Source organism: Peromyscus maniculatus, chromosome 23, assembly GCF_049852395.1.
Source record: "Peromyscus maniculatus bairdii isolate BWxNUB_F1_BW_parent chromosome 23, HU_Pman_BW_mat_3.1, whole genome shotgun sequence".
NCBI classification, from domain to species: Eukaryota; Metazoa; Chordata; class Mammalia; order Rodentia; family Cricetidae; genus Peromyscus; species Peromyscus maniculatus.
The window spans coordinates 3791089-3811749 of NC_134874.1; the positions used below are offsets into that span (position 1 = coordinate 3791089).

The window sequence follows — 20661 nt, forward strand, 5'->3', positions numbered from 1 at the left end:
GGGTATGTCTGTGAGGGAGTTTCCAGGGAAAACCCACCCTGGACGTAGAGGTGCACGCCTTTAATCTTAGCACTGAGGAGGCAGAGGCAGGCAGATCTCTGAGTTCCAGCCCAGCCTGGTCTATAGAGCAAGTTACAGGACAGCCAGGGCTACACAGAGAAACCCTGTCTCAAAAAACAAAACAAAACAAACAAACAAAAAAAAAAAACAGAAAGTCTACTGATAATCTTCGTCTGCTTCTTAAGTTCACACGAGTGTGTCATGGTTAATCAGCTTGACAGGGTCTAGAATCAGCTTGGAGACAAAGCCCCAGGCTTCATAAAAAGGAGACGTGGAGCTGGGCTGAGTACCTGTGCTTCTTGACTGGAAAGCAGTGTGACTCGATGCTGTGGTGACTCACACTCTGGGCCTCTGAACCTTCCTTCCTTGACGGGGATTCGCTCACACATCTATTGCAGCCAGATACGGGGACAAGGCAGAGACGTTGAAAGAAGATAAGACGGTGTACTGAGGAGTTGTAGGGCCAATTAAGTATAGAGAATGTAGGCAGGGCTGGACCACACTGACCATAAAAGCTTCCACGTAGTTGACATTGGTTGGAGAACAAACTGTTCGAAGAGATGTTTATGCCCAGGAAGAGTCTAGGGAAATACCGTGAGATTTATAACAGGGTTGCTGGTGGGAAAGAAACCAGTGATGTTTTCCAGTCTGTGGGTATGAATGGTTTTGCTCACATGTGCGTCTGTGCACCCCGTGTGCCTGGTGCCTGTGGGAGTCAAAAGAGGGAAGTAGGCCATTCTTTACCGACAGAGTGGGTCCTAAATGGAGCTAGCCAGGAGATGAGAAGATAAAGTTTGGGATCAAGAAGTTTCACAGAAGCTGGCGGTTCATGCAAGCAAGTTTATTTAAGAAGTACAGCACCTCATATACTATTTCCAGGGGAGAAAGGGGACAGAGTCATCAGAAACTGTCACACAGTGGGACGAAGTCAGCAGGGAGCTAATCCAGCAATATTGCACAAGCAGAACACAATATCTCAAGATCGTTATAGACGGAGCCTTGGGACTGATACCGTAGCCCCATATGGCAGGAAGAGTTGAATCCTCAGGGTCTGAAGTCGCAGCCCCTGCAAGGCTCTAGCCCCAGGCCACTGCCAATTCTGCCAAGCATATTCCTGGTTCCTTCTCCACACATGAGGGCCTTGGGGGAAAGCCTTGGATTTGCCCAACCCTCAACAAGAACTACATGGACAGTTGTGACCCACTACCAAGATGCCTAGAATTGAACCTGGGTCCTCTGCAAGAACAAATGCTCTTAACCACTGAGCCATCTCTCCAGCCCATAGAAACATTTGATTCCAATGGGCTGGGAAACTGGTGGTCCCTACGGTGAGAGGGACCCAGGGAGTTCACACTTGTTTTCTTCCAGGTTCCTGCCTCTATCAGCCACTCACAGGGCTTGAGAAGGGAAGAGCTGATGGGTCAGAACCCTTCCTACTCAGAGGTTCAGGGCTAGAGAGGCGTTGCTGGCTGGTGTGTATTCGATTCCAGAATCAGTCTCCACTCCACTCCCATGTAAGAATTGAGTCTTTTCTCTCCAACTTAACACCGAGCCTTTCTCCCCAGCTGACCTTGATTCCTTGGGATCTGACTTACTTCACAGGAAGCAGAACGTGTAGTGACAGGGAAAAGTCTGAGCTCCCCGCGAACACCAGCTCGGATTCCAGCTCCACTACAGCGGACGCCCGGTACAACTGACTCATGAAACTAGGATTGTGCTGAGTCCCCAGAGCCTAGCAAGTATTCAACGCTAACCCACGGATGGGCGTCTGTGTGGATCTGACTGTCACCTTCCTCACCCCTAAAGCAGAGGCTCCTAAAGACGGTGACCTAGGGCGGATGCTGTGCCATTGTCCAGCCTCTTCTCATCCTACCTGAAAGCCCAAACCTAGACAGTCCTCCCCAGTGAGGCGTCAGGGAGGGCCAGAGCCTTATATTGGAAACATCTGCTGACTGAGAACCATCCATGCTTACATCCGAACACTCAGGCCCTCGGTACCCCTTTCCTGCCTCCTTCAACATCTGGAGTCAAATCAGAAAGTCATTCAGCTATCCAGATGCTTGCCGAAAGTTGCCAAACATCTGTGCAGTGGAAACTGGGACACTGAGAAGCCTATGCCTGTCTCTCCCAGCACATCTGGGCTGCAGAGTCTCAGGGCGTCAGGGGACCCCATTTGTGGCCAGCACAGACTCGATGCCCAACATATTCTTTCGAGATTTCCAAGCGGAAGGATAAACACAGGAAGTCTGTGGTCACAGCCGTGCCTGCCAAGCCTTTAAGAGAATGCTGGTCTGGAGGAGATGGAAAACAATAGAGAGGGTGTGGAACTGGGGTGGAAGTATCTGTTTTTTTCCCAAGCTGCAATAAATCAGCCAGGAAAGAAGGCCTGGGAGAAGCAGAAACCATTAATGAAAACCTCCTCTGCCCCTCGATGGTTCCTGACTGCCTCAGGAAGAGCCACAGCTCCTCCGTTTCATGCAGGGATCTGGTCCACCCTCTCCAGGAGTCACACCTTGGGGGTGTTGTAAGATTACATCATCAGGGGACCGAGGGGAAGGGACCACATCCTAGGACTATTCAGTGACGGCAACACACAAACAGAGCTCTGCTGTGGGAGCAGAGGGCGAGTGGGACCCACGGGTCCCTGTCCTGACGGAGTTCCTCTCCCAACAGGGAACAGACAGGAGACAACCAAATACATAAACAAATCAAGTGATTTTGATGACCATGCCACAGAAAAATGAGATCTCATCTGTGACCCTGAACAGGGGTCAGGCTGTCTCAGAGGAGGCGACGTCTCTGATGAGGGAGTGACTTGATGGTTTGGTTTGGGCTTTTCTCTTTTGAGGTAAGGTCTCATTCTGTAGTCGAGCAAGCTTCAAATTCGCAATCCTCCTGCCTCAGCTTTTGGATCCCTGGATTACAAGTGGGCCTGCCATGCCTAGCAGAAGGTGACATTTGAGGGGATGGAGAAGTAAAGCCAGCACCAGAGGCAGGGCCACCCCAAAGGAAACAGCCTGGGGATTGGTGATGGCGGCTACCTGTCTGCTGTGGTTTGGTTTTGAGGGCCAGTGAGGCTAACCGGCTGATCAGCAACTGATGTCATGGGGAAGAAGTTGGTGGCTGGCTCTCCAAGGCTCTGTGAGCCATGGGAACTAAGGTTTTAGCTGAGTGTATTCTACCATGGAAAATTGTGAGCGAGTGGTCTGAGCCAGTGAGGGGCTTGTTTTCCGTACGATGAGGGCCAAGTGCTTGTACAGGGGTCTCCTACAGCCTTGCAGCACCTCAGAGCTACAAACCATCCATATGGGAAAGGAAGATTTTTCAGAGATGTTTCAAAACCTCTCCCAAGGCCCCTGATCGCTGTGCACAGTGCTGGTGGGATTCCAGCCCACGCAGGCTGAGAAAGGAGCCTCTCTTCCAAGTCAGCGCCACCAGAGGCTTTAAGCCTGGTTGTCTGTGAGGGCTCAGGCCCTGGGTGGAGTCTGCCGGGGCCATTCCCCGATGTCTACAAATCTCCATGCTTGCCTCTCCCTCCCTCCCTCCTCTGCCATCTGCAGGGGTGTGAAGGGAAGGTCACTCCTGAGGACACCCTGGATTACTTCTGAAAGATTTTTCATTTTTTTCAGAACACATTCACCTCAGGTGTACAAACCGGGATTTTATTATATGGAGGTGCCCCTGCCATTACTTCCCAGGTCCAGAGACACCCCTCAGTCACATCCAGGGCAATAGTGAAGGTGTCTTGTTGTCTTGTTTCTGCTCCAAAGCAGGTTTTGCCGAGACCTGACTACTTCAGCCAGAATTCTGCTCAACCCTGGGCACGTGGTCACCGAAGCTGGTACTCAAAGCTTAGCCATGAAGAGGGCAGCTGGATGAACCCCCAGGTATCCAAGCTGGCAATTTAAAAGTGATTCTCAGGAGCATGTTCACACCATTCTCATTGAGGTGGGGGTGAGGGGGTGGGGTCCCCAAACTATTTGTATCCTGTTCAGTTTCATGATCTGGAGACTAGGGGGGCTGAGAAAGGATGGACTTCAAGTAGTGTCTCTTCTGAACTCCTAAACCCGAGGCCAAGAGGAACCGACAAGTCCTGTAAACGTCATGGCCTCCCCTCCCAGGACAAGGCACTCCCTCAGACTCCCCACCGCCCCACCTCAAAAGTTGATGGGGGCGGGGGCAGAGACTGACCAAGTAACTTCTGGGGATAGCAAGAGCTTTCCAGACAGACAGACAGACAGGGCTTGGCTCCCAGCTCTCAGTAACTGTGAAGCCTTGCACAATTGACCTCCCCTGTCGGAATCTCTCAACTTCTTCACCCATCTGTGGACACGGCACTAGGTCCGTGATCTTTCCGTAAAGATTCAGTGAGGTCGTGAGACAGAAGTGTTTGCCCCAAACTGGAACACACCCAACAACGTAATCACACTGTGACTGCAGCCGCTGCGGAGCCTCTCAGCCCAGGCGGGTCTGCGCCAGACCTGTGTGTCTTCCTCCCCTACCAGCTGTGTCCCCACCTGGCCAGTGACCCGGGTGGCATGCCTAGGGTTGTGCCCACCCTCTGGGGGAGACAGATCTGGTTGTCCAGGGCTAACCTCCAGCCCAAGTGCTGCTCGGAGTAATTTCCACAGCCACCGCCACCACCACCGCCACCGCGGCATTAGCTTGCCGCTGTGCACCGGGGCTAATGTATGTATTATTTACAAAGCTTCCCGATGTACTCAAAGAACTCCCCTGAGAAGTATAATTGTGCACTGGGAGGTACATGTGAATAATATTTACAATTAATTTCCATCAACAAACGAATGCAGCAGGACCTCTGTGCCGCACCGACGGGCCCAGGGTTGGCTTCCCGCTAACCACTCCCCCGAGAAAGCGCAGAGCTTTTAAATACCTCCCAAGCCCTCCACATTCTCCAGCTTCCCCAGTCCAGAGACCTCTGGGGCTCCTGCTGAGGCGGACTAAGCTCCCTGGAGGTCCCTGGCAGAGTGCCCATGTTATGCCTCCTTCTGGAAGGAGACGTGCTTCACAGATCATGAGCTCTCTGGGCTATGGGTTCTGTATAACTGCTTTTCTGATAATGTTCTAATTAATCTATAAAACACAGCCAAAATTAATGAATGCTTGGGTTGTGAACTGTGGAGGAAAGGGGAAACTGGACTTGGACTTTATTTAGATAGAGCAGAATGAACTATTCCTTAAAGACCTCAAGCCTCAAGCCGCTAGATAATAGAAAGTATAATAGTTCAGGCACTTCTAGGGAATGAACACTCACCCACTAGGAATCCTTTAGGAATCCCAACTAAAGTGATTTATGGCAGAAAACATTATCTCATAGGAGGCAGATGGTGGGCCCCTCTGTTGAGGAAGTTCAGCATGGAAAACTTAAGGACTACAGCAGAACCCCTTCCCCTTACAGGTGTAAAAGTACAAGAGTCCATATTCCAGCAGGTAAAAAGGTTTTATATTAGAAGAGATATATGGTAAAGAACTGAAGAAAGACTTAGGGAGGATCTGCAGCATCCAAATTGGCTAAAAGGGTCATGAGAACCAGAAACGTAGAAGTTCATAATAAACTAGAGAGCAGCTGAGATAAAGATGAAGGACACAGCCGAAACCGCAAAGAAGCCTTCACAAGTCTAGGGACCGTACTAAGTTTATAAAACACAGACTGCTCTTTGGGTCATAAAGTTCTTGTGAGTGAAGGGATATGTCTAGTGCCGATTAGTAACTGTTTGCTTGATTTTTTTTTTAAAGATGATGTAATTGAATTATTGCCAAGCTCTTGTTGTTCCCTGTATGACTTGATAGTTTTCTTTTCTGTATATAAACTACTGATTTGCAGAAGTAAAGTTGCAGCAGATTCAAACCACTTTTGAGTGTGTTGTCTGTCTGTCAGTCGCCGAATCCTTGCCTTCCTGACTACCCAAGCCCTGATTCTCCTACAGTCGTGGTACTCCCGGTGGGCCAGTCCGTGGCACCCAGCCCTGGTCCTCTGTCCACCTCCTGCTCACTGTACTGTGGTCCTCTGTCCACCTCCTGCTCACTGTACTGTGGTCTGTCCCTCAGACCCCTGCATTGCTCTCCCTGCTCAGCACTGATGTTCCCACAGTTCCGCCTACAGCACTCGGGCACCATCTCAACACCGACCTGCTCTCCCCAGGGCCACACAAGTCTCTTCCCTAGCCCCTCTGTGACATGCATCAGACTTCACAGTGGCTCTCTCCACGAGAATAGACTGCTCCGCCTGAACCCCAGACCTCTCAAGTCCCTCTCTGAACAGGGAACCCCAGGGGATGAGCTAGAGGTGTGTTCCAAGAGAGCCTGCCTAGTGCGAAGGAGGGGGCTCAGCGGAAGTGGGGGTTCCGGGATTGAGGTAGCACTACTCCATTTTCCTTTCCCCTTCTTTCCCGTTCCTCCTCCTCCTGCTCCTCCTCCTGCTCCTCCTCCTCCTTTTCTCTCTCTCTCTCTCTCTCTCTCTCTCTCTCTCTCTCTCTCTCTCTCTCTTTCCTTTCCTTCCCTCCCATCTTACTTCCATGGGCTGATAAAGGTGGGGTCTTAGGCAGCAGAGTTGGTTCCAAGCGCCACCCGCCTCCATACACATCCCCACATCACTACTACCTAGCTGTGTGGCCCTGGCTTCACTTTCTGCATGACCTGAAGGGACACGGTGTCCTCCACCCCACCCCCACCCCCCGGTCCAGGCACAGATTGGAATGCTCATTGGCATCTGGATGCTCAGAAGCATGGGGCCCTCTCCTCCCCAGCACGCTCTGCTCCTCTCCCCCACACCCCAATGGTCTTCCCTTCTTGTCCCTCCGCATCTTGTCTTGTTCCCATGTTCCCTCAGTCCATCACCCACCCAGGAGGCATCAATGAGGCACTTCGCTGGGTCCCAGCCCCAGAGAAGGTGCTGCCCCTGTCCGTCTTCGGCTGGATGCAGAGGGGCCACCACAGTTTGCCAGCTGCAAGGATTACACATAGGTCCTGGGAGGCAGGGGCTGCTGTGAGAAGCCTCCAGGACAAGACTGAAGGTTTCACTTAGTGTTTGCCTGTCATGATAGCCAGGAGGAAGAGGGTGGACTCTGATGAGTGTCAGCTTTTCCAATGGCAACAAGATTTCCTGGGCCCTTGCCTGACCTGGCCAACCCTGATGTCCCGGAAGTGTACTGTCCAGGGGGGCCATGAGGCCCCAGTCACAGACAAGGGCCTCTGTGACATGATGGATCCCATACCAGGGCATCCCATACCAGGGCACATCTGTGGAACTGGGAGGACAGTGGGAACGCGAGTCTATTTTTGAACCTTCCTCTCTGCTCACAATCCCTGTAAGTTCAGGCCCTCTGAAGCAATCCGAGGCTCCAGCTTGGATCAGTTCAGCGCTGCCTCATCTCAAGACCCAACCAGGGAGGAGCAGCCTGTCCTCTGATGAAGTGTGAGTCCAAGCAGCCTAACGTTCAGGAACTGGCCAGGCCAGAGGACGTGCATCTGTGTATTACTCCCTGGCAGAGAAGTGGCTTGGAAGAGAACTAGCTGAAGTAGACCCTGGGCCAGGAGGCCTTGGCCCCAGAAGGACCCTTCCCCTGCCAGGCTCCTCTCTGTGCTTGCCCAGCAGACTTCAGGGTGTGTGTGACGAGAGCCAGGGGGAGGTGGGGACTGGACATCAAGTGCATTTTCTGGGCCTGTTGGGTTACTCGGAAACCAACATGCAAAGCTTCAGAAAGACTATCAAGATGTTCACACAGATCCACTGAAGAACCAGTATTTATGGCTAAAACCCCAAACCCACTAGTCCTTCCTAACTCTACGTCCTCTTCTGAGCCAAGGAAACTGAGGGTCAAATCCAGTCTGCCAGCATCTAAGTGGGTCCCCTTGGGCTGGTTACTCAACCTCTCTGAGCCTCTGATTCCTCATATGTATAAGGACCTAACTCGGGGGGTTTCTGTGAAGAACAAATGAGAAGATAGATGTGAAACATTTCACATGCATGGGGAAATGTCAAATCAAGCAGGCTATCAAATCCTCAGAGAAGAAATGAAGTTAGCCAGGCAGAGCCGGGCTCAGGTCTTTGTCCCTGACTAGGAGTGTGTGGTGTTGGGTGAGTCATTTTCTTTGCCCAAGCCTTGGCTTCTCTGCCAGGAGAAAGTGTCTGATTTGGGGAGGAAAGCCTGCCCATAGGCTGCCCACAGAGCAGAGATGCCTCACCTGGGAAGAAGTGTGATTCAAGGGGGAATCAGATTAGCTAGTCCGCTTCACAGCCGAGCCCCCAGAGACAGCCTTCGGGAGATGCTCCGAGGCTGGGGTCTCAAAATTCCTGAAGCTGAAAGGGGATGGATGGGGAAGATGACCCCTCCCCCCCACTCTCCCCCCTCCCCCCAGGAAGGTGTATTCTAAGACCTTCCAGCCAGAGTTGGGAGGACTAGGGAGGGAGAGAAGAGACCCTGGGATGGAGTGAACAACTTCTGTGAAGAAGTCCCCACCCCAGCCTCAGGTTACAATGCCAGGTACATATAGACGATGAAGCAAAGGGCGGCCACCACCTGAACCCCAGGCACCCACAACCTAGAGCACCGTCTCCCCATGGCACGCTGCTGAGATGTTCTGTGCCCATATCCTTTGGGGTTTCTGCTCCCCTCCATTTCTTTACCACCACCCACAGCCCTCCCGCCTTGCCCTTGCAGGGTTCCATGAAGCCCCTCAGGTCCTGGTCTTCCAAGCTCATCTCAAATCCCAAGTCAAGGTCTTGGAGGATGCCGGGGTGGGGGTAGAGGGTTGGCTTGCTGGCTTGGCTGTCTGTCGTGTGGCTGTCTGTCGTGTGGCTGTAGCAGGTCTGCGATGGTTTGCTCTGACTTCCTTGCCCACACCAGAGATTATGCAGCACACATAGGGAAATCTTGTGCCTAAATGTTGATCCCAGTTCAGGCCTTGGCTTTGGAGAACTCTGCCCTCTTCTGAGTCAGTCAAAGCTGGTCCCCTACTCCTCCCGCTCCAGAGGTTCAGATTGATCTGCCTTCCACTTTGCTGGAAGAGTGTCCACACTCTGGAATCCCACTCAAAACATGAGTCACCTTGTACAAAATGTACTGGGCATCGGAGCATACCAGAAAGGCTCCCACCACGTCTCCCACTTCAGGAGACAAGTCCCTGGTTGTCCCCGGGCCGCCGCACCCATGGGGGCATTCCCAAGTAAGGCTCAGAGTGCGCTGGTCTCCTTCTCATTCACGGAGGGCTTCTCGTTCAGTGATGACATCTTGGTGAAGCTCCTGTGACTAGGGTAAGAGGAGGGTCCCGTGTCCTCACTCAGGGCGTTGACCAAGCGGGAGAAGAGAGTCACTTTGAACTTCTTGAAGTCATGCCCCATGAAGACATAGAGAATGGGATTCATGCAGCTGTTGGCGATGGCGATGGCAGTGGCCAGGGGCAGTCCCAGGCTGAAGACAGAGGCCGGCACAGCTGTGTGGTGGAGCTCCAGCAGGTAGAGGGTGTGGTAGGGGCACCAGCACAGGAAGAAGGTGACAATGATGGTGATGATGATCTTGAAGGGCTTCTTGGTCTTGGCGAGGCGGTTGCGCTGGAGCTTGAAGACGATAGTGAGATAACAGGCCGTGATGATGCAGACGGGGACCAGGAAGCCACAAAGGAAGCGGGTGATGGTGACCACCATGAGTCTACTGAACCCTGCAGGATCGATTCGGGAGTGAGCGGAGTGTGGGAACGACTCGGGGGCAGACAAGCTGAAGTTGTTGAAGCAGGTAGTTTTCCCGTGCACATGGCTCGTGTCCCGGAAGATAAGAGACGGGGAACTCAAGAAGAAGGCCAGGACCCAGACGACCACACAGGTCATGTAGGCCAGCCGGACACTGCGGTGGTTCTGCGACCAGACCGGAAGCAGCACAGAGATGCAGCGGTCAAAGCTGATGACCGTGAGCAGGAACACACTGGTGTACATGTTGTGGCTGAGCAAAAAGCTGCTGATCTTGCACATGGCCTTCCCGAACACCCAGTGGTAGTCCATGGCGGTGTAGGTGATGTGGATCGGCAGGAAGATGTTGAACAGGAAGTCGGCCACTGCCAGGTTGACGAACCACACCGTGTTCACTGTCTTCTTCATCTTGAGCGTGGCAATGACAATCACCAGGCCGTTGCCTAGGATCCCAAGGAAGCACACCACGCTGTAGATCACCGCCAGGAAGATGCGGGCCACCAACTTGGCCTCCAGCGGGTTCACCTCCTCCACATCCATAATGGTGTCGAAGCCGTCAGAGTACTCATCATCGTAACTGCTGGAATCGTTGTAAGTGCCGAAGTACTCCATCTCTGCAAGGGAAGACAGGGTCACAGGCTAAAGACCTTGACGGACAGGCGCTGAGGCGTTGCCTGGCAACAGCGAGACCCGAGACCCGCCGCTTCCTCCTAAGCCATCTCCTCTTTGTCTTTTCACGTCCTTGTATTTGTTTGCCTGTCACATGTGCATGTACCTGTGTTCTTGTATGGGTAGGTGCATGTGGAGGGCAGGGGGCAATGTCAGAGGAGACGTCTCTCACTGAACGTAGAGTTCATTAGTTCATTTAGGCCTGACAACCATCTCCCCAGCCTCACTTCTCCTCCTCTTCCTCATCCCCCCTTCCCCTCCTCCTCCTTCCCCTTCCTCCTCTCCTTCCTCCTCCTCCCTTTCCTCCTCCTTCACCTTCCTCCTTCCCCTTCCTCCTCCTCCCCCTTCCTCCTCCCCCTTCCTCCTCCTTCCCCTTTCTCCTCCCCCTTCCTCCTCCTCCTTCCTCCTCCCCCTTCCCTTTCCTCCTTCCCCTCCTCTTCTCCCTCCTCCCCCTCCTCCTCCCCCTCTTCCTCCCCCTCCTCCTTCTACTCCTCATCCCACTCCTCCCGCTATTCCTCTTCCTCTTCCTCCCCTGCCACGCCCCTTCCTCCCCCTCCTCCTACTTCTCCTCTTCTTCCTCCTCTTCCTGCTCCTCCTCCTCCTCTTTCTCCTCCTACTTCTCCCCCACCTTCTTCTGAGACAGGATCTTACTATGTAGCCCTGGTTGACCTGGAACTCACTCTGTAGACCAGGATGGCCTTGAACTCACAGAGATCCACCTGCCTCTGCCCCCTGAGTGCTGGGATCAAAGGGGTGGGCCACCACCCCCCGGCCTACTTTATCTCTTTTACAAACATCTCCAGCCACCCTGCAAGCCCAGCACTATTGTGAGGGTTAGCATATAGACAGAGGTGATAACAGCTGGACCCCACATGTCCAATACAAATACTAATACCAATACAATACTAATACAAATCTCATGAGGACCCCCACCACCAGAAAAGACGAGGGTCCTAAACCAAGTCTCACCGGCCTCTTAAGGACCCTTCCTTCCTCCATAGTCTGTGTCTGAGGCAATTAGTCATTCAATTCATACCCTAGGGTATGGACTATCACACCAGCTCTACATGCTGTGTGTGAAGAAGGGAGCCTGTTGCTGTGACCATGGTTCCACTCACATATCCCAAACCCTGGGGACAGCCATCCTCGAATCCTCCCCCGATCCCACCCTGCTGATGGCCACTAGTCCCCTTTGGAGGCCTGAGTCCCTACCTTTGGAGACCTTCACGGTTCACTGTTGCAGAATAGAACTCCAGTGTGATTCCCCAGCCAGCTGGTCACTACGCACAGCTGGAAACACCTGCAAGGAGGGAAGAAGAGGCAGTGGGTAGACCCAGAGCCCAATAAGGAGGACATGGCAACTCAGAGAGGTGAGAGTCACTCAGCCAAGGTTTCCCTGCTGGGAAGGGCGGAGCCTTGAACCCAGAACCTACTGGCTCTACCCAGAACAACCGTCACACTGTCAGCACCAGCCTAAGGGGCTCAACACAGTGTGTGCAATGCAAGGGCCACACAGACCGTGGGGTGGCTCCCTGGACACTCAGCAACAGAGAAGAGCCCAGAAAACATCAACCCACAAGGCAGCGAGTCGGGGGACAGAAGATGGAAGAACTGCTTCAGAACCTTCCGGACACCAAGGATACACCCCTTCATATGATCTAGTCTTCCCAGCATGCATTGCTACTGTTGCTTTACAAAGTATGGAAACTAACCCAGTGAGATGGCTCAGCAGGTAAAGACACCTTCTGGCCAAGTCTGACACCCCGAGTTCAGTCCTGAGGACCCACACGGTGGAAGAGAAGTGAGTCCTCACAATTGCCCTTTGACCTCCATACATGAACATGGATACATCCGTCACACACACACACACACACACACACACACACACACACACACGCCAAATAAATAAGCAAATGATTTTTAAAATTAGAAACGTGGAAAATGAAATGGCCCACGTTTATAATGCAGACACTTGGAGAGGCTGGAGCAGGAGGATCATGGGTTTGAGGCTAGCTTGGGCTACATAGTAAGCCTGCCTCCAAGAAGCGCGAAAACAGAGGTTCAGAAAGCCTTCTCTGGGCCTGGTGGTCACCATGAATTAGGTACAGACCTTCCTGGCCTGGTGACCTTGGGTGGGGATAGTGACCCACACAGCCTCTGAGCATTGCCAGGGCAGGCCGCCAGCTGGTCCTGCATTAGCCCCATAGCAACCCAGCTGGGTTTCTGTGCAGCGTCCTGAGAGTTTGTGAACTCGGAGGTGCCAGAGGCCGTGGTTGGATGCAGAGTTCAAATCTGACTTTTGTTGCCTCCTAGCTGGCACATGACTTCTGTCTGAGCTTCAAGGCTCCCCATCAACAAAACAGGGGCACTCAGATCACAGAACGTGTTAGCACGTGCGAGAGCAGCGGACATCAGGATGCAGGGCAATTAGCTTGGCAAGGGTACCACAGAAAGTCCTCAGTACTTAGAGGCGAAGCATCACTGCCCAGCGGTGCGCGGGATTTGAACTGAAGGCTCTGACCAGCACTGTCAGAGCCCTCTGGTCTTGACAAATAAACTCTAACCCCGGTAAGACTGCCAATCAAAGGCCCCCTTTACCAACCAGCCAGCTCCCTTGTGTTCAGGTTCAAGGCCGCTCCTCTGGGGCTTGAGTTCACCTCTCGTTACAGAAAAAAAAAAAAATGCTTTTGTTAAATAAAAGTCACTTGGAAAATTTTGCTGGGGCTCTGAGCCCAAGGGAGCCAGATGTGAGCCAGACGTGAGCTTGGGAGCCACCACGCTTTGTAGACTGGAGCCTATCCAAGGGATGAGGAGGTTAGAATGAACACAGGGCAGGGATGCAGTACTGTGGGAGAACACTCTCTCACCCAGCACCTGTGGGCTCATCATCCCTAGTGCTGGGGGGGAGGGGGAGCTGCAGGAAGGGGGAGGGAGGGAGGGAGGGAGGGAAAGAGAGAGGCTATTGTTGGGGAAGGCTTAGTGTCAATGACAAGATGAGGTGCCACTTTCAACTCTTATGTGTTGAGAGACTGAGCACTCAGTGGTTCCACTGTGTGTGTGTGTGTGTGTGTGTGTGTGTGTGTGTGTGTGTGTGTGTTTATATGTGTGCATGCATATATGTAAGCATGCTTGTGCAGGAAGCCCTCTCTGGGCCTGGTGGTCACCATGAATTAGATACAGACCTTCCTGGCCTGGTGACCTTGGGTGGGGATAGTGACCCATGCAGCCTCTGAGCATTGCCAGGGCAGGCCGCCAGCTGGTCCTGCATTAGCCCCATAGCTAATTACCCAAATTTACACAGGTAAATATCAAGTGTCATCCTTAATCACTCTCCATCTTTGGGGGGGGGGTGAGGAGTCAGGGTCTCTCACTGAATCTGGAGCTCACACATTCTACTGATTTGGCCAGCCAGCAAGGCCCTTGCATCCGTCTGCCCCGGCCTCCTTTGTACAGATATTTCAGATTGGTGCTGCTACACCGTTGTTTGTTTTGTTTTCTTAGAGTGCTGGGATTGGACGTAAGTCCCTGTGATGTAAAGGCAAGCTCTTCACCCAGTGAGCCGGCTCCTGCTTTAACCCCGGAGAAGCTACCATGGGACCTGGGGAGCAGATGGGCGAGAAAGCTGTCCGAAACCTGCAGAACCCAGGGCTTAACTACCACGCCACATCGACCACTGCTGCCATGTGTGTGCTTGTGTCCACTCTCCCTGTGCTGGGCCTCCCAGGCACCGGGGATGGGAAACAGCTTCCTTTGAGTCTCTTCCCATGGCGGACTCACCGGTATGACGGAGAAATTGCACTGGGCCAGCGCAGCCCCTAAATGCCCCAAGAAGGAAGAGGGGCTGGCATTCAGCCTGGGAGCTGTAGGCTTTCTGGGACCAGGGGCCTCTGAGTGGGAGCAAAGAGCGAGCACAAATGAGGATGCGAAGGCTGAGAGGAGGAGGAGAGAGCTCCACCCAGCAGCCTCCCTCACGGCACAAGGGACTCAGAGACGCTGCTGGCCATAGGAAGATGACCCAGATGATGTCATGTCTGGGGCTTGGACTGGGCTGGGAGCAGCTGGGGTCAGAGGCTGTGCCATTTTATCTCTGAGCCAGGGCCATCAGGGATGGCTCCGGAGGCATATATGTCCCTCTGCCAGGTCTGTCGTGGTTCATCCTATTAGAAGCAGGTCATCCGTTGGTGTAGCTGTCACCTCCTTGCCCCCAACCCTCCTAAGTGGGGGAGGTGGAGGAAGCCCCTCAGCCTCTGTCTGTCCCCCCACCAATACTTCTAGACCCCATAACCTGAGCTGCATGGACTTCCTGGGGACCTGGAGGGAGTCCAGGATCTCAGCACCTCAGATGCCTTGTCTGCAAAGTGGATGTGAAGGAAATAGGGTGTCGGGTCCTACGCTGTTGGAGGTCCCAAGGACTAACTCCAATGCGAACTAGAGCTGGCTCCCCGAGGCCTCTTGGACACCCAAATCCTCACTTCCATTTCTACATTAGCATTATTTGTATATAAAACCACATGCATTCTGCCAAATGCTTTTTCCTGGGGAAATATCTAATGTCACGGACATGCTGTGTGGAGCCTTTGGACCACGGCATTCTCTGACAAGAAATGGGAAGAAAAGGCCACACATGCTCAGAACACACCCAATTCCAACCTAAATGGTTTCCTTTCTTTCTTTCTTTTTTCTCTTTCTTTTCCTTTTTCTATTTTGCTTCTCTCCCCCCACGCCCTTCTTGGTTTTGGTTATGATATTTTGTTTTTGTTTTTGAGAGAGAGAGAGAGAGAGAGAGAGAGAGAGAGAGAGAGAGAGAGAAGAGAGAATCTTGTTATGTAGGCTAGGCTATCTCAAACTAGTAACCCTCCTGCTCTGAGTCCTGGGATTATGGGTGTATGCTACCACATCCGGCTTTCCAAAATACCTTTCATCTACCGCTGGCCAAATCCAGCGATAGAAAACCCATCAATCAGGAAGGCTGGCTATGCTGAGAACTGGCCTGGCACACTGTGTTATTGCCCTTGGTGCCCCTTCTGGTGGCCTTTGTCAAGGCAGACGGGAAAAGGCCAGCCAGAGAGGCCTGAGGAATGGCATGTCCCAGTCCATCTGTCTTTCCTGCCCGGATTCAGGGCCAGGACATGGGCACAGGGCTGGCCACCCCTGGTTCCTAAGCTCTGCCATAGAGCACCTCCCTCCCACTTCCGGGAACACTGTGTGAAAAGACAATGGGTGTTCATCCTCTGCCAGCTGCAAAGAGCTACAGCATCCCTGTCACTCACATTCCTTATGCCGCCCACTACCGGGAAGCTCACGGAATAAAGAGGTGTGATCCCTATATGCATCCCATGTCTACATAAGCAGCTAACACAGACCAGAGCATCGGCGGCGGCGTGCAAACACCTCTGCCATGTTCAGATGGCCCTCCAGGGAAAATTTCACTCTGTGAATGAGGAAGCAGATTCAGAGAGGAGAAGCCTCTTGCCTGTAGCCACACAGCTGGGAAGTGTGAGCAGAGCCTGACTCCCAGGATTCGAAGGAAAGCGCTCCACTCACCTCTACTCCTGGGAAGAGCGGGCGGTCCCCAGTCCCACCTGCTCCTAGCCTCCAAGCTTTAGCCTTGAGTCCTGAGAGCTCAACTCCTCCCCCTGACCTTTTTGCCTTCTCTAAGCTTCCTCCCCTCCTTCCTTGTCCCCTTAAGGTCCCTGCAAGCAACAATCTTGCAAAAATGATCCCGCAGAGCTGAATAATTCCTGTCCAGTGATACTGCTCTCCTCGGGCGCCCACTGAGAAATACCCTCGAGGAGAACAACATGGCTTCCCTGGAAGAACTGTTACTTCCTCTGTCTTGATAACCCGTGATCTGTAATGGTCCCATCTGCCCCTTTTCATACGGCCACAAGGAAGCTGGAGGTCCTGTCTGCAGATTCCAGCAGTAACTCCCTTAACTCTGTGGGTCTGCAGCTGTCCTCACTCGGCTCAGCCGGCCCTCGTGCATCATCTAACCCTACTCCGTACCGATTCAGTTCCTTGAGATGAACAACAGCCGAGTGGACAGTCACCCAGACATTGGGCTAAGCACCTACAACTTCATGCTGGAAGGCCTCCACCATGCCCAGGGGCACTGCCACCACCACCCCACTATGAAGGTGAGGGAATGCAAGCTAACATCATGCTCAGCCAGGGACCACTTCATATCCAGCCTCTGTGCCCATCATCCAATCTCCACCCTGGCTTCTAGAACACAGGACACATTATTTTGAGTCTGCCCACACCCTTCCTGATGCCCCAGGGTGCCCTCCCCTCTAACAAGACACCCTCCCTCTAGTGGTTTGAATAAGAATGGCCCCCATAGGCTCGTCTGTTTGAACGCTTAGTCACCAGGGAGTGGCACTTCTTGAAAAGATTAAAAGGATTAGGAGGTGTGGTCTTGATGGAGGAGGTGTGCCATGGGGGGGAGGGGGGCTTTGGGGTTCCAAAAACCATGCCAAGCCCAGAGTCTCTCTGCCTATGCACCAGGATGGGGCTCTCAGCTACGGCTCCATCGTCTGCCCGCATGCTGCCATGCTCACTGCCGTGATATTAATGGGCTAAACCTCTGAAACTGTAAGCAAGTGTCCAATTAAATGTCTATTTTTATAAGAGTTGCCGTGGTCATGGAGTCTCACGGCAGCGATGGAACAGTGACTCAGACACTTCCTCTTGTCCCACTTCCCTAAGCCCTGCACCTCCTAGCCAAGGAGCTCACCCTCCCCGATTTCCAGAACCATCTGGCCGAGGTCAGGAACACACAGGGTCACAGATGAAGCCAGCATGTCGGCCTGCCTCTCCTGTCCTCAGCTCCCCTCCACTCAGAGCCCAGAGACAGGAGAGTTATCCTGCCTGCTCCAGGCTGCCGGAGACTCTGAGCTCCTACACATTTGACACAGGAGCCTAGAGCGGCCTGGTCCACAAAGCCTGTCTCGTCCTTTCCCTGGGACAGTCCTGTGGACCCCTAGGAAGAGACGCAGACAGAAGGCAGAGGTGGCAGCAGAGGTCTCTGAAATCAGTTCCCTCCCTGGGCCTTAGCGGTATGGTCTGGGAGATGGAAAGACGGCCACACCTACCCCTGCTGGATGGAACTTACCAGGACCTGGATGCTCTAAAGGGCTGCTACAGCGAGGATAGAACAACAGTCTGTGGACGTCTCCGGGGCCCCAGATTCCCTGCATGCATCTGACCCAGGTCCCCCTAACTCATCCCAGTCCCAGTGAGCTTAAAGGAGGAAACCCAGAAAAGCCCAGTCGAGGCCCCAGGAGGCCAGCTCTGGACCAGTGCAGATGAAGGCCCCAGGATGCAAAAGGACATTTCCCTCTCTAAGTTCAAAGCCATCCTTGAAAACCAGGTGCAAGCATCCTTACAGGGGGAGCTTCCCTTGGTGGCCTCTACCCCAGCAGGAGTGATTCCCACTCTCCAGGAGAGGTGCGGCCCCTGGAGTCTGTGAATGTGGAGCTACTTGGGGGAGAAAGGTGTTTGTAAAAGTAACTGTAGTCAAGACTGTCCTGCTTAGAACTGGTCCTGAATAAAGTGATGGGGGGGGAGGAGTATGGTGGCATAGGCCTGTGATTCTCACACTGAGAAAGGAGGCAGGGAGCATTGTGAATTCCAAACCAGCCAGAGCTAGAGAGAGAGAGGTTGTCAGAAAGAGAGACAGAGACAGAGAGAAAGACAGAGAGAGTGAAAGAAAGAGGAAGAGAGGAAGACAGAGAGAGGAGGGGAAGACAGAGAGAGTGGAAGGGAGAGGAAGAGAGAGAGAGGAGGAGATGGGGGGAGACAGAGACAGAGAGAGGAAGGCAGAGAGAGAGAAGAAATGACAGAGAAAATTTGACATTAGAAAATGAGGTCACATGACGATGAAGCCAAGATGGCCAACTGGAGCCAGAAGAGGAACTAGAGGAACCTCCCTGGGTGATCCTACCTGACCCCTTGGATCCAGGCTTCTGCCCGCCACCCCCGCACAGCTGCAAAGAAACCATTTTCTATTGTTTTCTCCGCCTTAGGAGATAAGCACCAGGACTCCACGCCAGCTCCCACAGTAGCCGGCTCACATGGGCAGAGGGCCCGTGGTCCAGTAGAAGAAGACTATGGCTGCCTGATAGAAATGTGGGGGTGGCTGGTTCCCCGAGGACAGTGGGGTCTGGTTCTGCTTTGCCTCCTCAGGTCAGGGAGAGCAAACTGGGACACCTACCTTTGCTCCTTCTGCTCTGTTCTCTTCTGCCTTCCTAACGAGATCAAGCAGAACGTGTCGAGGATGCACAGGAGCGTCCTCTCAGAGTAGTGACCTCTCGGCATGGTGGACTCTACACCACAGCCCTGGGTTCTGGGACCCAGCAAGTCCTAGCACCACATCCGCCTTTCCCCCTTTACATATGCCTGTTTAAAACAGTTACAGGCTCACAGTGAAAAAGACACCCCATGCAGCAGCTCTCTCCCGTTTCCGCCAGGGCGCCTCACACACAGCGCTGGTGTAGGGACCGCAGCATCATCTCGTGAATTCATGGCCAAGTGGACAATCCGGTGAATGAACACACGCCTTCTTCGAGACTCTTGAGGTTGATCTGGACGATGGCAATGTAGTAATAACAGGTTGATACCACGTTCCAGCATCATGCTGGCCTCACAACCACCAGCCACTGAACTCTCATGTCCTGCTGCTCAATCTTGTTAGTGCCTGCTGCCGATCTGAGGTTCAGCCTGGAGGTGAAGGGGGGCTGATGTGAGGGCTGGTGTTAAGTCCTACTTAGGCTTGGACTGTGACCTTGACACAACCTCGCCACATAGCCACCTGAGAAGGGAGTCTCACGAGGGAGAGTGCCCAGGTCAGACAGATCGAGGACACATCTGGGGGGATGGGGGGTCGTCTTAATGGTTAATTGATACAGGAAGGTCCAGCCCACCGCGGGTAGCACCATTCCCTTAACAGGCGGTCCTGGGCCATATAAGAAAGCCAGCCAGCTGAGAACGAGACTGTGAGCGAGCAAATGAGCAGTGTCCTCCGTGGTTTCTTCTTTTAAGAAACCCACTGGAGTCCCTGCCCTGATGTCTGTCAATGATGGACTGCGGCCTGTTCAATCAAAAAAGCCCTTGTAAATGAAACTACAACGACAAACAAATGGTGTCTGTTGGCCCAGGGCCCGCCCAGCTTAAGAAAAGCTCAGAGTGACGCTGCACGCAGCACTTTGCAGCCCTCCCAGTCCTGAGGCTCCCAGCACGATTGCGCCCGTCCCCAGTTTCGGGCAGAGGTGCTGGAGGGCTCCATAGAACATTCCGATCACTCTGCAGTGTGAAACCCTTTACTCTTGCTGATGGAGGGTTGCTCTTACCCAGTGAGGACCCCCAGGTTTCCCACCTCCTTATCTCTTCCATGTCACTGTCTCCAATCCCTGGGCCTTTCCTATTGCTGACCATATCCCATTACTGCTCACCCCGGGGGCCCCCACTTGACATAAGTCCACTGACTCTCAGCCCTGTTCTGGCCAGGCACACCGTGGGTACTGAGTAAATGTGCCCCATCCTTTCATGGCACCAGAATCTGCTGCACGCTTTCTACATGCGTGTCCAGCCCATTAGCTGTACCACTCCACCCCCATGCTGCTCTGCGGTGAGTATGGTACCCACCGCCCATTTTAAAGACGAGGAAACTGAGGCTTTAGAGACGCCAGCGGCTGCCGCCCATGTGGCCGCCCTCCCATGGCCTGACGCGTGATGTTTTTGCAACTCTGTACAAGATTGCAGAAGCAGCATGGCCCAGTAGCAACCAGGCTTCCAGTTTTGAGTTTGGATCCTTTCCCAGGTCACATGTCAAGAATTGAGATGTTCCATGGGCCCAGGTTCTGCCTCAAGCCTCTGCTGTCTCCAACGGAGCCCTGGACGCCATGCCTTCCCTGCCGACAAGGACTATATCCCCTCAAACCATAAACTGAAGTAGGCTCTTCATCGCTTAAGTTGCTTCTAGGGATGGGAAATCTCCAGTGATGAGACGTGACTACGGAAGACCCCACACACCCCAATGCATGATCAGAAGAATCCTACCTCCAAAGAGGAGCGGCTATCTAGAATGGCCAAGGAACCCTGGGACGGGCAACCCTGACAGGAAAACAGCCAAGGAATGGGAACAGGTGACATTCAGACAAGGAGGTCCCTAAGTCACACACTGAAGCGCCAAGGAAAGGACGTGACAGGCATGTTACAGTGGTAAGCCC

The 20661-nt window shown here is 53.2% G+C and overlaps 1 protein-coding gene across 6 annotated transcripts in view; it reads right to left on the bottom strand.

Moving 5' to 3' along the window:
* Nucleotides 1-880: 880 nt before the first annotated feature.
* Nucleotides 881-20661, bottom strand: part of Cmklr1 (chemerin chemokine-like receptor 1) — a 44903-nt gene continuing 25122 nt past the window's right edge. For 4 of the 6 annotated variants that reach the window (XM_016009027.3, XM_042267742.2, XM_076560921.1 and 1 more), the window contains 2 exons: nt 11645-11732; nt 881-10377 (listed from right to left, as the gene is read on the bottom strand). In XM_016009027.3, coding sequence (XP_015864513.1) covers nt 9254-10375 — 1122 coding nt within the window. In that variant the 5' untranslated portion in view covers nt 10376-10377; nt 11645-11732 and the 3' untranslated portion in view covers nt 881-9253. Of the gene's footprint in view, nt 10378-11644; nt 11733-18647; nt 18965-20661 lie in introns of those variants that run through there. The other 2 variants (XR_013047762.1, XM_076560922.1) reach the window with 2 other exon arrangements.